Below are 13,493 nucleotides of genomic sequence, written 5' to 3'. Positions count from 1 at the left end.
CTATTTAGTAGTATTCTGAATTTAATAGCATCAGTGCATTATCCTCAATACATTTAAGTGATTTGGACAAAGATCACTACTCTGCACTACTTGTAACTGAATGTGGCCAGATGATGAGCAAGAAGTGAGACTGAAAGTCTTTCTCATGTTCTTGCAGCCAAAGGTGACAAGTTAGCTCAGCAAACCACCCCTCCAGTGACCAGGTTGTAACCAGCTGGCCTGTCACACGGGCTGCACATTCCCTCCTGCTGGCCCAGGAAACTCTGTGAAATCTTCACCACACTCCTCAGTGTGAATGCCACTGATGTGAGCCCAACAGGAAGTATGACCTCATTCTGCTTCTTTGTCTCTGGTTACGCAGGCTGTTTTCAAAAGAAAACAAGAGAAGTTGTAAGACTGACTGTCCCAAGAACTATACGCTCATTTATACCAGAAAACAGACAAGAGAAGAGGAGGCTGCTGAAGACAAAACTTCTCTGCAAACACCTGTGCACGGCAATGTGTGTGGGCATCTGTGAGAAGAAGGTAGGGTGGGATTCCCTTTATTAAGAGACTTTTGCACCTGTTGACATTCAGACATTTTTTTCAGCTGAGGAACTGCTCAGTCCTCAAATTTTCCACTGTCAACCACAGGAAGCTTCATATTTCAGTAATAATTTTGTCCTTTGTCAATTGGAAGAAGAGGCTGGGAACTCTCTTTGGAAGGAACATGTATGCACACATTTTTCAGAATAGATGTGTTGCTTTGATGGAACTGGCAGATTCTGTTTCTTGAAAAGTTTTAGATCTATAACTGAAGGGTTTTTTTCCTACTGTTACTAATTTTCTATTGAATGTCAGTGTACTGCCTGTAGATTCCTCTAAGCACTTGTAAGATAGAGCAATAAGACCTTACTTTCTGCTGCAGGATTTACAGGCTTAAAATTAAGCTTAATACTTGGGGAACACTAAAATAAGGTAATTTGGGCTGGGCATATCCATACAATATTGATCAAAAATGAAAAGAACAAGTGACATACTAATATATTACATTACATTGGGATTATTTGATATCCCAAACAAATGAAATTTGTAAATGTGTGCTTTGATTTAGAGATCTTCCAAGGAAGGCCAGAAAGTTCTCCTGACGTCTTTGAAGGTCTCTACAAACCAGGTTTATAGTTTCCTAATAGGGTTTGTATATATTTATTGAAATATTCAACTTGAAGCTATAGAATTAGCCTGGTTTGATTGATTGTATTACAGCTACAAAAACAATCCATTACTAGTTCTCACGTTACAAAATGTGGCCATAGGTGGTGAATCAGAAAAGAATTTAGTCCTACCTTATAAAGTGATTAGGATAGTGATACTATATACAAAGTTTCATAGTCAACAGAAGTTGGTTCTATTTGATGAACAGTAAATGATCAAAGTTTGCATAATTTGCATTCTTTGATATGTTTTAAATTTGTAATTGAGAAATTAAATTATGTCTTCGTGGGAACTGAGTTCTAAAATCTTCCCAGTGGTATGCTATCTTTAGTGCAATGTTACTTATGCTCTTTAGGAATGTCCAGGCTGATAAAAGCTATTAAAAAACACTCTCTGTGACTACCTGTCAATGGTTCAAGTTGTTGGGCAAAAGACAGACACCAATCTCCAAGCACCGTTTGAAACTTGATAATGAAGATGATTTGTGTCAGATGATTAAAATACAAGTAAGTTTGTTTTGGGGGCTAAATTACTGTTAGACCAGTCATTTTATTAAGATTTCTCAATCAAATACCTCACCTTCATTATTGTCTTTGGATTACAAATCAACCTTTTTAAGTCTAGATTTTCCAAATAAAGTATGGTTCTTATTTACAGAAAAAGGTTATTGAGATGCACTGAGCGAGGCAATGGAAAATGTTCAAAGTCATAGAGGCAGACATAACTTTAGAGAAGTTGTGTCTTCAATCTGGTCTCCTACCTTCAATTCTGTATCTCTGTATTATTTCAGTAAACAAATCTGACTAGTGCAATTAGTAGATGCCATCTGTTTTGGCATAATTTTTCTATTTTTAATATATAGTCCACCTTTTTTTAACGTCTTTTGCAGAGAATCTGTGAAGTTTGAGCAAGCGGCCTTCCCAAGATGTACCGAATATCTCAACTGATGTCAACACCAGTAGCAAGTAAATGTAGAAGAACTGTGATACGCAATTATCTTTTGAACGATTAGACTCCTTTTAGCAATTTCCTTGCTTTGATTTTGCTGATACTCAGACCATTAACCATCTGTCAGTAGCTTGTGCTTCTTAAATGCCAGTGTTCACTTTGGCAATGATTTTGACTTCATTTTTTTCCTTGAAAGAAATGTGGTATTTTTCCTTCTAGTAGAAAAAAAAAAAAAAAAACACCGTTTTTTTTTAGATGCCTGTGCATAAATGTGAAAGGAGATTGTTTATCAGCTACTATTAAGATGCAAAACTGTTTGTGTATAAAAAATGCTGAATGATTTTGATAGCTACTTGCAGAAAATAAGGGCGCTGTTAAAACGGTAGTGGTTTCAAGTTTCTTCCTTCCTCTTGTTATTTTCTCCCAAAACCCCACTTCTAACTCTCCCTCACACACCCACAGTTTTCTCCTTACAAATCAACCAGCCCAATCTGAAAGTCTAAATTCCTTTCTTTGTCCTAGATACTAATTGTCCGTAATGGAATCAAATTTCACTAAGCTTGTCTGTTAGGACCATTGACACCATCTCTGCACACGATAAAATTCTGCTTTAGAGTTTAGAATATTAATCAACTCCAACTTTCCCCAAGTAAAGTCTGTTGCCATGCCTTTGGTTAAACTGGAATGAACGAATGGATGATGTTTCTATAATTAAGAATACTCACAGTCTTTATACATTGGAAAATTTTATATAAAACAAAACAAAACCTTATTTCTTCCCCACTAATGTCTTTTGCTCATTATTTTACAGTAGAAGTGTCTTAATATGCACTAAAGAGAGAGAGTCTACAACAATGATTGAATTCCTCAGTTTACTGAGTAGCTACAATAACCAACACATTGGGTAACTGATTTGGGTTTTCTCCCGTTCACACAAGACGTTTTTTCCCCATCCTTTCATGAGCTCAGTTTGATGCTAATGATTTATTATTGCCTTATCCTGCACTAAGGAACGTTTTTTGTTTTTTGTTTTTCGTTTTGAGACGGAGTCTCGCTCTGTCGCCCAGGCTGGAGTGCAGTGGCCGGATCTCAGCTCACTGCAAGCTCCGCCTCCCGGGTTTACGTCATTCTCCTGCCTCAGCCTCCAGAGTAGCTGGGACTACAGGCGCCGCCACCTCGCCCAGCTAATTTTTTGTGTGTTTTAGTAGAGACGGGGTTTCACCGTGTTAGCCAGAATGGTCTAGATCTCCTGATCTCGTGATCTGACCTCCTCGGCCTCCCAAAGTGCTGGGATTACAGGCGTGAGCCACCGCACCTGGAACTTCTGGAGAGTTATGTGGGAGCAGGAACAGAAGATAGAAGCCTCTAATTTATGTCTTGCTTCCAGTAGAGCCCTAGTGATAAGGGTGTCTGTACTAGTTGGAATCTTCCAGCTGAAGCTGGAACGTCAGCTATTCCCATCTTCTTACATGCCTCCACTGTTTGCAATTATACATATTGATACATGTATCAACATATGTAACTGTTGATCAGGTATGATACATTCTACTTCTCTCTCATTTGTTTATGCAGGTTCTTCCAGATTGGAAAGAGAATATGCTGGAGAACTGTCTCCCACGTGTATTTTCCCAAGGTATGTTATGGAGCTTCTTTTAAGAAATAATAATTCTGGCCAGGCATGCTGGCTCACGGCTGTAATTCCAGCACTTTGGGAGGCCTAGGCGGAAAGATCACGAGGTCAGGAGATCGAGACCATCCTGGCTAACACAGTAAAACCCCGTCCCTACTAAAAATACAAATAAAATAAAATTAAATTAAATTAAATAAAAATCAGCACAGCATGGTGGCGGGCGCCTGTAGTCCCAGCTACTCGGAAGGCTGAGGTGGGAGAATGACGTGAACCCAGGAGACAGAGCTTGCAGTGAGCCGAGATTGTGCCACTGCACTCCAGCCTGGGCGACAGAGCAAGACTTGTCTTAAAAAAAAAAAATAAATAAATAAATCATTCTTCTCTGGGCATGGTGGCTCACGCCTGTAATCCCAGTACTTTGGGAGGCCGAGGTGGGTGGATCACTTGAGGTCAGGAATTTGAGATTAGCCTGGATAAAACATGGTGAAACCTTGTCTCCACTAAAAATACAAAAATTAGCCGGGCGTAGTGGTGGTGTGCCTGTAATCCCAGCTACTCTGGGGGTGGCGTGGAAGAATTGCTTGAACCTGGGAGGCAGATGTTGCAGTGAGCCAAAACTGCACCACTGCATTCCAGCCTGGGCGACAGAGCGAGACTCCATCTCAAAATAATAATAATAATTATTTGGAAATAGTCCCTTTTGATGTTTCCAAAGTTTCAGATTTCTATGTCTTACTTTGTTGTATTATTGGTTTGAAATTATTATTTTAGCTATCATCTAGTTTTGAAAGGCTATTTATTTTCAGTGCCATGTACATACTAAATGAAATCTTGCCTAATAGAATAATGAATATATATATTATAATCACATATCATATATATTAGTGTCAATATATAGGCAGTTGTGAATTGTTTCTCTGGTGAGTGGTGAAACTATTGAATACTGATGAATGATTACTTTTTCTCAAACTGATATCTTTTTAAATATGCTTTCCTATCTTGTTTTATAAAAGCAACACAATTCTATACCAATGGCCAAATTTTATGCTCTACCAAAACATGTACAGTCTACCATTTTGTTGAAGTGCTACAAGGGAGTATTTTTTCTTTCTTTTTTCAATGACTCACTGAGTGTCTCTTATTCCTTATGCAGACATCAGCTGACGTTTCCCCTAGCATGGTGAAATGTGCCTAGAGCATAAAGAGATCATACATTCATTTTAGGACCGGCTCCTTCTTGTAAATTGTAGGCCTCCTGATGCTACCAAATGAATCAATATGAACAGAGGCACATGTGGAAAGGATCCATGGTTTAGAGTCAGATAGACTAGGGTTCATATCATAGCTCTGCCACTTACTAGCTATGTAAAATATCCAAGTAATTTGCTGCTTTTGCAAATCATTTTTTCCTGCTATATGATGAAGATAATAATGATACTTAGCTTTTAGAGGTTTGTGAAGAGTAGATAAAGGGCAAAAAGTAGGGGGCCAGGTCATGCTCAATGTTGAATAACTCACATTAATTTGAAACAGTATTTTATTACTAGACTGAGTGCATGTATTCATTGTATATAAGCTTTTAAATGTAAAAATATCAGAAATTCAGTAGAGCATGAGGCAGATGTGTAGAAGGATGAGAGACATTTTGTAATCTATCAGTGTGTAATTATCTAACATTTTTTAATGGTCCTAATGATACTTGTCCTTTCACCAACCAGTCTTTGTCCTATCCTAGGAGGTACGATTTAGGCTCTTCTAAGGCCTAGTCAGTAACCTCATAAGAAAAGAAAAGGCTTTGTCTTTAGGCAGTTAGGCACGTTGCTGGGCTTTGCTGTGGGATTGGACTGTAGAAACCAATTGGAAAGGACCTGCTAAAAACGAATCAGCTACTAAGTTTATTAGAGCAGAATGAAGCAAGAGTCAAGATCTGGAGATAATGTTGTTATCTGCTCTAAAGGTTTGATATTGTTCAGAAGGGTCCTTTTTTTAAACTATAATCCAGGTGTTGGAAGAGTGTCTTCATTTTGTTTACAATCAAGAGAGGATAGATAAAGGTGGGGCATTATAAAGGAAAGATGCCAGGGGATTAGGGAGGCTGCAGTTGATAACTGTCAAATGTTGAAATCTTGGAAATTGGAGTGCAGATAGAAATACAGGTCCAGAACTCTGAAACCTCCTAAGTGTCCAGCACCATATAGTTGCCCCATTAATTTTCACAGATGCAAAAGGCTGTAGAAGAAAGAGCACTAGAGTCGGAGAAAAAAGATCTAGATTTTTAACTTGCCTCTCCCACTTGTAAGCCCTGAGTTATTGAACAATGAACTTAACCTACTGGAGCCTCCATTTTCATATTTATTAATAGGGATAACAAGAACCAAAATGTTCTGTTAAAGTGCATGTCTGGAAATAGTCCCTTTTGATGTTTCCAAAGTCTCAGATTTCTACCCATACTATTCAATATTTTTATCAATGATTTGGATTGAGAACATATAGATTCCAGGGATAACATATTTGTATGACATCATTTAATATATTAAAAGTCTTGTGTAATATAATGAGAATCCCTCAAAATTCTTTTTTTTTTTTTTGAGATGGAGTCTCACTCTGTCGCCCAGGCTGGAGTGCAGTGGCCGGATCTCAGCTCACTGCAAGCTCCGCCTCCCGGGTTTACGCCATTCTCCTGTCTCAGCCTCCCGAGTAGCTGGGACTACAGGCGCCCGCCACCTCGCTGGGCTAGTTTTTTTTTTGTATTTTTTAGTAGAGACTGGGTTTGACCGTGTTAGCCAGGATGGTCTCGATCTCCTGACCTCGTGATCCGCCCGTCTCGGCCTCCCAAAGTGCTGGGATTACAGGCTTGAGCCACTGCGCCCGGCCGAATCCCTCAAAATTCTAACAGCACAAAATGAATAGTCATTCAAACAGTAGGCAACATATTTAGCTTACCACCATTAGGCAATGGAAAGCATAGACATTAACAACCTCCATTAAATTATGACATTAAATATTTACAGAAATCTATGGGGTTTATTTTGGGCAATCTTTACTGCACAGATTCACATTTGTTAAAAAAAAAAAAAAAAAAAATACTAAGCCTTGGAGAGAATAATTAGCAGGAGGTAGAGCCAGGATTGAAACCAAGGGTATGAACCTAGCTCTATCTGCAAAGTCTTAATTACATATTGACTTTGTAATATAAAATTGATCCAAAAGTCTAAGAGAGGAAAGATAATTCTAAATATACAGGAAAACTAGAAATTGATAGTTTATTTAAATGAGATCATGCGCGTTCAGGGTGGTATGGCCATAGACTTGATAGTCTATTTAATAGTGTGATAGTATGTTGGTAACTGGAGGAGAAAAAAAAGAATCAAGCTAATGTGACTTAAGCTTCATTGCTAAAGACATGGATTCTATAATGAGGGAAGTGATAGTCCCTATATCTCTTGGGCAGACACACTTAAAGGGCTAGGTTCTATGGTTGGCATAATATTTAAGAGGAACTCTAAAAAATGGAGAATACTCAGAGAAAAGCCATCAAACTATGATAGCTAAGGGATCAAAACTACATCATGTCGTATAAAGATGAGTTAAATGAACTGGAGGACTTTTAATGTGGAGAAGCGAGGACCCAGGGAGGACATGGAAACTCTCTTTAAATAGCTGAATAGATCTCAAATGGAAGATAGAAGGAACGGAAAACGAAGGGAAAGAAAAAAAGGGAGGAAGTGAACATTTATTAAGCCCATACTAGGTGCTAAGCACAGACCATTTATTTTATTATGTAATTATTAAGATAACCCAATAATAAAGATTTTTTTCTTGTTTTACATATAAGGAAACAGTCTAAGAGGCTAAGTGACTGGATTAAGGTTACTCACCTAAGCAATGACAGAGTTGGAATTATGGGCTTAGAGGGGGATTGACTTCAAATCCCCTGTCTTGTCCACTATGCTACAGCCCATATTTGTTCAGTGAAGGGTTGTGGGGGTGCTTAGTAAGTGTGGGGTCCTTCTTACTGAAGGTGTGCATGCAGAGAGGGACAATGTTTGTCAGAAATACAGCAGATGGGAAATTTGGTGGGGCTGCAGACATGACCATCACAACTCCTTCTGATTCTTAGAATCTGTGATTTTCTGGAAGCATATGGTCCCAATTTATGCAATTAAGTGGAATACATAATATGTAAAAATTATTGAAAGCATCAAGGTAAGAGCACATGAGAGCTATTGTACTATCAGTGCTGTTAATTGATTGACACAAAACCACCCCAAGAACTCAGATACATTCAGACAGTATATATTTTCATAGGTTTTACCAGATTTCCATAGCCTGTCAGGTGATTTCATTCAGTAACTGGCATTGAGTTTATTTACATACTGAACATTTTTTAGGCTCACAATATCTGCCCTCCAGTAATGTCTAAAATAATTACTGAGGCAGACATACGTACACAAAAATCACAGTGAGATTAATTGGGGTTTAGGACAAAGAAAAATAATTTTTGTGGGAGAAGAGAGGGGGAAAAAACTAAGCAGTTTTGAAGAAATAACACATTACATACTCTTTTATCCAATATGGTTCTATTACTATTGTCACCAGGCTTCCACCAAACCTCACCTCAAGAAATTTTACATTTATGAAACATTTTCATAATAATTTAGTTGCCTGTCAATTATAGGGCCATGTGATTCCTTCCTTCCTTCCTTCCTTCCTTTCTTCCTTCCTTCCTCCCTTCCTTCCTTCCTTCCCTTATTCGTTTCTTGCTTTCTTCCCTTCTTTCTCTCCCTCTTTCTTTCTCTCTCTTTTCCTCCTTCCTTTAGATACAGGGTCTTTGGTATGGTGCTCAGGCTGGAGTGCAGTGGCTATTCTCAGGCATGAATAGCACACTGCAGCCTTCAAACTTCCTGGGCTAAAGGGATCCTCCTGCCTTAGCCTTCTTAGTAGCTGGGACTATAGACACACACCACCAATCCCATCTCAACATGATTGTTTTTTAAAACTAAGACACATATAGGTTTACTCAAGGAATTATGAGGCTTCCCTGGATACCAAATCAGGGAAGGTAACCGTGTGCCCATTTTGTGCAGCCAACCTGGAGGGAAGTTTGCACAGGCCAAAAATGATCTTTTTGACTGCATGTTCACCCTGTACCTCATATGTTTCCGGTGGCTACATAGTTATAATGTCTCTATTACAGTGACAAGATTAAAGATCTGGCAACTGGAGGGCTATTCAAAATAAGGGAGAAGAGGGGATTTTGAGCTTCCGACATCCCATCCAAAAAAATATAATAGACTAACATCAAACGTAGGTTCATCGTATGGTGAGGAAAGTGATTAGCCATCGTTTTCACCAAGGTTTAAAACAGAAAGAAGCACTAAAGGTTCTGTAGTTTAATGCTGTCATAGGTGAGGAGATGAAGCCTAGAAGGTTAAGAGTGACATTCCTAATGGTTGCAGAAGTAATTGACAGTCATGAATGCAAAGATGTTATTTTCCTTCACAGTGATGAGACGTGGTTGATGTGGGACTGGATGTACTGAATAGATATTTCAAGGGCTTTCCCTTTTCCTTCTTAGTTTTACCTGTGATTCCCTGGATGGTGACCATTCTTTTGAATGCAGCTCCGTAGATCCCCTGACAGGCTCCCACTATATCTGTCGCCGAAGTCCCAGACTCCTCACCAATGGCTACTATATTTGGAACGAAGACAGCTTCCTGTGCGACAAAGATGGCAACATAACTCTGAACCCATCCCAGACCAGTGTTATGTACAAAGAGAACTTAGTTAGGTAAGTAGAGCATATTACAGAAAGAAATCTGAAGTCCAATCCATCCATTAATTGTTCACTCATTCATTTATTCACCCAACTATCTTTTATAAGGAGCCCATTATTGTTCCAGACTGTGGAAATACAAAGGGTAAGAGGGAATGGGCATAGCCAACATGAAAACAAATGAGAGCGATGAAGTAATATGGGTGCCAGGATAGAAACCTGTCAGGGTGCAGTGAAGGGATAAAAGAAAGGAGATACATTTTACTTGGGGAATAGGTAAAAATAAACTCACTAGAGGTGGTGATGGCTGATTTAAGTCTTGAAAAATGTAGGATGTTAGTTAAAATAAAAATAGGAAAGAGGACTTCTGGAAAGATGGCACAGGTGTGGGGTTCTGAGAGACCCTGGTAAAACTTGGAGAATAGCAAATAGTTGGGTAGGAATAAACTTAGGGTGGGAAGGGGTGTTTTGTAAGAAAGAAGACTGAGTGCAGGAGCAGGGGCTGGATGAAAGGGGTTAAATTTCAGGCTAAGGAATTTGAGCAGTACTCTATAGATAAAGAGGGGTCATTGATAAATTATCAGATGTATTCTTAGAAAGATAATAGTGACCGCTATGGAAAGGATGGGTGGTTGGATGTGTATGAATATGTCAGTAGAGACTGAGTACAATGGGAAAAATGAAGGCAAGGTATCCATGGATTAAAAGCAAATTGTGGTAGCAATGATGAAAGAATAAGGGTGGGCAGATAGATAAAAAGAATGGTAAAGGGGTGGAATCTTGGTCATCCAAAGATGTGGGAGGTCCAACAAAGGAAGAACACTTGCATGAATCTTAGGACTCTGGTTCTGTCAAGTAGATGTATGGTAGGACCATTTATCAAGATCAGAAAGAAAGGACGGGCATGTTTGAGGAAAGAAGAGGGATGAGTTCACTTTGGATCGGTACATTTGGATAATCGCATTCATTTTCTTTTGCTTCAAAACCACCCATATGCTGACTGAATCAGTCAGCTATTGACACAATAAGGCTGTGTAACAAATAACTATCGAATCTTAATGATATAAAACAATGAGTCCACACATGTGGAAGTTAGTTGGAGTAGGTTGGTTTAGTCTGAACAAGGTTGAGGTTGGCTTCAGTTGGAATCAGTGTGCATCATATAGGTCATTCCCTTGAGACCATTTGACTGCAGAAAAATGTTCTTTCCATTGTAATTACATAAATGCGAGAGGACATACCCCAACAGCGGGTACATTTCAAGCCTCTGTGTGCATCAATCTGCTACCATCTCACTGGTCAATTCAACTTATATGGGCAAGTTGTAATAAGGGTCAGGGAAATACACTCTACCTTTGTTGATGAGGGAAGGAGGAATTTCCTATAGGCATCTCAAACCCAGTATGTCCAAAATAGATTAGGTCACCTTTCTTTCAAAATGTTTCTCACATGATTTCTATTTCAATGAAAAGAAGCACCATTTATCCTCTGCTGTGAGTCTCTCTAGACTTGACATTTTTATTCATACATCCCTGTTAGTCAGTTGGTCAGGATAAGATGGTGTCGGTAGTAACCTATAGATCTAAATAGGTAATGTTTCAAATGAAATCAGATTTTATTTCTTCTTTTTATGTCTTTTTTTTTTTTTTTTTTTTTTGAGATGGAGTCTTGCTCTCTTGCCAGGCTGGAGTACAGTGGTGTGATCTCGGCTCACTGCAACCTCCGACTCCCTGGTTCAAGCGATTCTTCTGCCTCAGCCTCCCAAGTAGCTGGGATTACAGGCACCCACCACCATGCCCAGCTAATTTTTGTATTTTTGGTAGAGACAGGGTTTCACCATGTTGGCCAGGATGGTCTCGATCTCCTGACCTTATGATCTGCCCGCCTCCAACTCCCAAAGTGCTGGGATTACAGGTGTAAGCCATTGCACTGGGCCCAGATTTTATTTCTTGTTCATGTAATTGTCCAGCATGAGTGTTCTAGCCTAACTGGTGAGCCACCTTGAAGCAGAGACTTGGAGACCCAGATTTCTTTCATCATATGCATCTGCTAACCATGCAAGCCTTATAGAGGCTGTGGCATGGTGGAATTGCCTGGAACCAACTGGTAAAAGTGTAGAAAGAATGTGAGTTGAAGGAACACCTGCTTTCCCCAAGACTCCAGCCCATAAATGGCACAGATCACTTCTGCTCACATTCCACTGGGGAGACTTTAGACTCATGACCACACCTAATGGCAAAGGAGAAGAAAGATGTAGTTCAGTTGTGTGTCCAGGTAAGGTGTATTTGGTAAGAAGTTTATTGTTTCCACGACAAACGTGAAGACCAAATGAATCTACTTCCTAAAATTATTTTGAATTGTTCCTCTTGTCTTTGTTCCCATAGCTATTTTCTTCATTCAGGCCACCATAACCTCCTGTTTAGATTTCTGCAATGATTACCTTAGCATTCTGATGCCTCCTGCATTAGCCACCTTCCAGTACATTCTCCAGGCCAGGCTACTGCAAGGTGGTTTCCTTACATTGGTTAGGCAGCCTCCTTCAGGAAAGTTTTACTCCATTTTCTTTCTTCTCATTTTGCCTTACATAACTGCCAATGTTTGTTATTTTAAAAATAAAATAAATGTATTGATTGCTTTCTGTGTGCTAGGGACTATCCCAACTGGTTTGCATATATACTACCATTTGATTCCCAACTCCTGCTCTGGAATCTTATGACATAGATTTTATTACTGCCATTCCCATTTCACAAAGGTGAAACATAAGTTCAGAGAGGTTAAGTAATTTTCCCAAGCTCACAGGGCTGTTAGGTGGAAATAGGATTCCAGCTCAGATGGTCTGACTTTCAAGAATCAGTTTTGCAACATCACTTTTAACTCTAGCCCACGTTATATAGATATTCTTGATGATAAAGATGTTTCACCCGTACTTTTTGTTCTCAAATTTGATGAGTGCCCAGCCCATAATAGGTACTCAATAAAGAGCTGTTTAGAGAATTAATGAATATAAGAATAAATGAATAAAAATTTCTAATTGCTGTTTATTCCATTTTAAATGATCTCATCATAGAACCTACAAGAATCTTTCAAATTTGGTTCATTTTCACAAGAATGTGTTCCATTGTCATGAACTCTACCATTTTTCTCAACTTGCCATTCCTGGAACCAATGACAGAGAGAGTTCAAATAAAGTAGATTTTCTCAACAGTAGCACTATTCACATTTTGCACCAGATAATTATTTGTTGTGGGCAACTGCCCTGTGCACTGTAGGATGTTTAATGACATCTCTAGCCTCTTCTCACCGTCTGCCAGGAGCACTCCTTCCCTGGTGTAACATTAACAAAATGTCTCCAAAACCTACCAGATGTTCCCTGCAGCCAAAAATCAACGTGGTGGAGAACCATCAGGATAAAGAATGCACAAGGCTTGTTGTAATTCATCCTAACCACCAAGGGAAAGCACAATTCAAAATGCGTCTTCTGGTAGCAGCTGTAGCTAAAGAGCAGAATTTCGTGATGGGAAAACTGTTCCATGCCCTCCTTGCATGTGATGGGAAAGCTGTCTCACTCGACCTTGCATTACCTAGCTTTGGTTCAGGCCCTCACTATTTTTCACCAGTACAGTGAGCACCCTGTGCTCAGCACAGGGCTTGACACATCACAGGAAGATACGCAACAGTGACTCCCCTGTGCACTTCGATCAGCCCCTCTGCCCTCAATCTTGCACCTCTGAGCCACCCTCTGTTACCGACAATTTTGGAAATGCAAACCGAATTATGTCATCACTACTGTCTTCCCTGTAGCCATGCTTTAGAGGTCTCCCTTTGTTCCAACACTAAATTCCAACTCCCTTGTATCATATGAGAAGTCCATCATTACCTGCCTTCCTTTTACCTGTCCAGCTTCATTTCTTGGCATGACCTAATCACACCTACTGGTTCCTTGAT

The 13,493-nt window shown here is 39.4% G+C and overlaps 1 protein-coding gene across 3 annotated transcripts in view; it reads left to right on the top strand.

Annotated features, from left to right (window-relative positions):
• Nucleotides 1–332: 332 nt before the first annotated feature.
• The window catches only part of TMEM71 (transmembrane protein 71), a 48,757-nt gene continuing 35,596 nt past the window's right edge, over nt 333–13,493 (top strand). For 2 of the 3 annotated variants that reach the window (XM_025394100.1, XM_025394101.1), the window contains exons 1-4: nt 333–525; nt 2,084–2,159; nt 3,715–3,775; nt 9,351–9,563. In XM_025394100.1, the coding sequence (XP_025249885.1) occupies nt 2,120–2,159; nt 3,715–3,775; nt 9,351–9,563 (314 nt within the window). In that variant the 5' untranslated portion in view covers nt 333–525; nt 2,084–2,119. Of the gene's footprint in view, nt 526–633; nt 712–2,083; nt 2,160–3,714; nt 3,776–9,350; nt 9,564–13,493 lie in introns of all 3 variants that reach the window. The other variant, XM_025394099.1, reaches the window with a different exon arrangement.

The sequence above is a fragment of the Theropithecus gelada genome, chromosome 8 (assembly GCF_003255815.1).
Source record: "Theropithecus gelada isolate Dixy chromosome 8, Tgel_1.0, whole genome shotgun sequence".
Taxonomy (NCBI): Eukaryota; Metazoa; Chordata; class Mammalia; order Primates; family Cercopithecidae; genus Theropithecus; species Theropithecus gelada.
The sequence above is the reverse complement of the archived record's forward strand: the minus strand, read 5'-3'. Positions and strand labels throughout refer to the sequence as shown.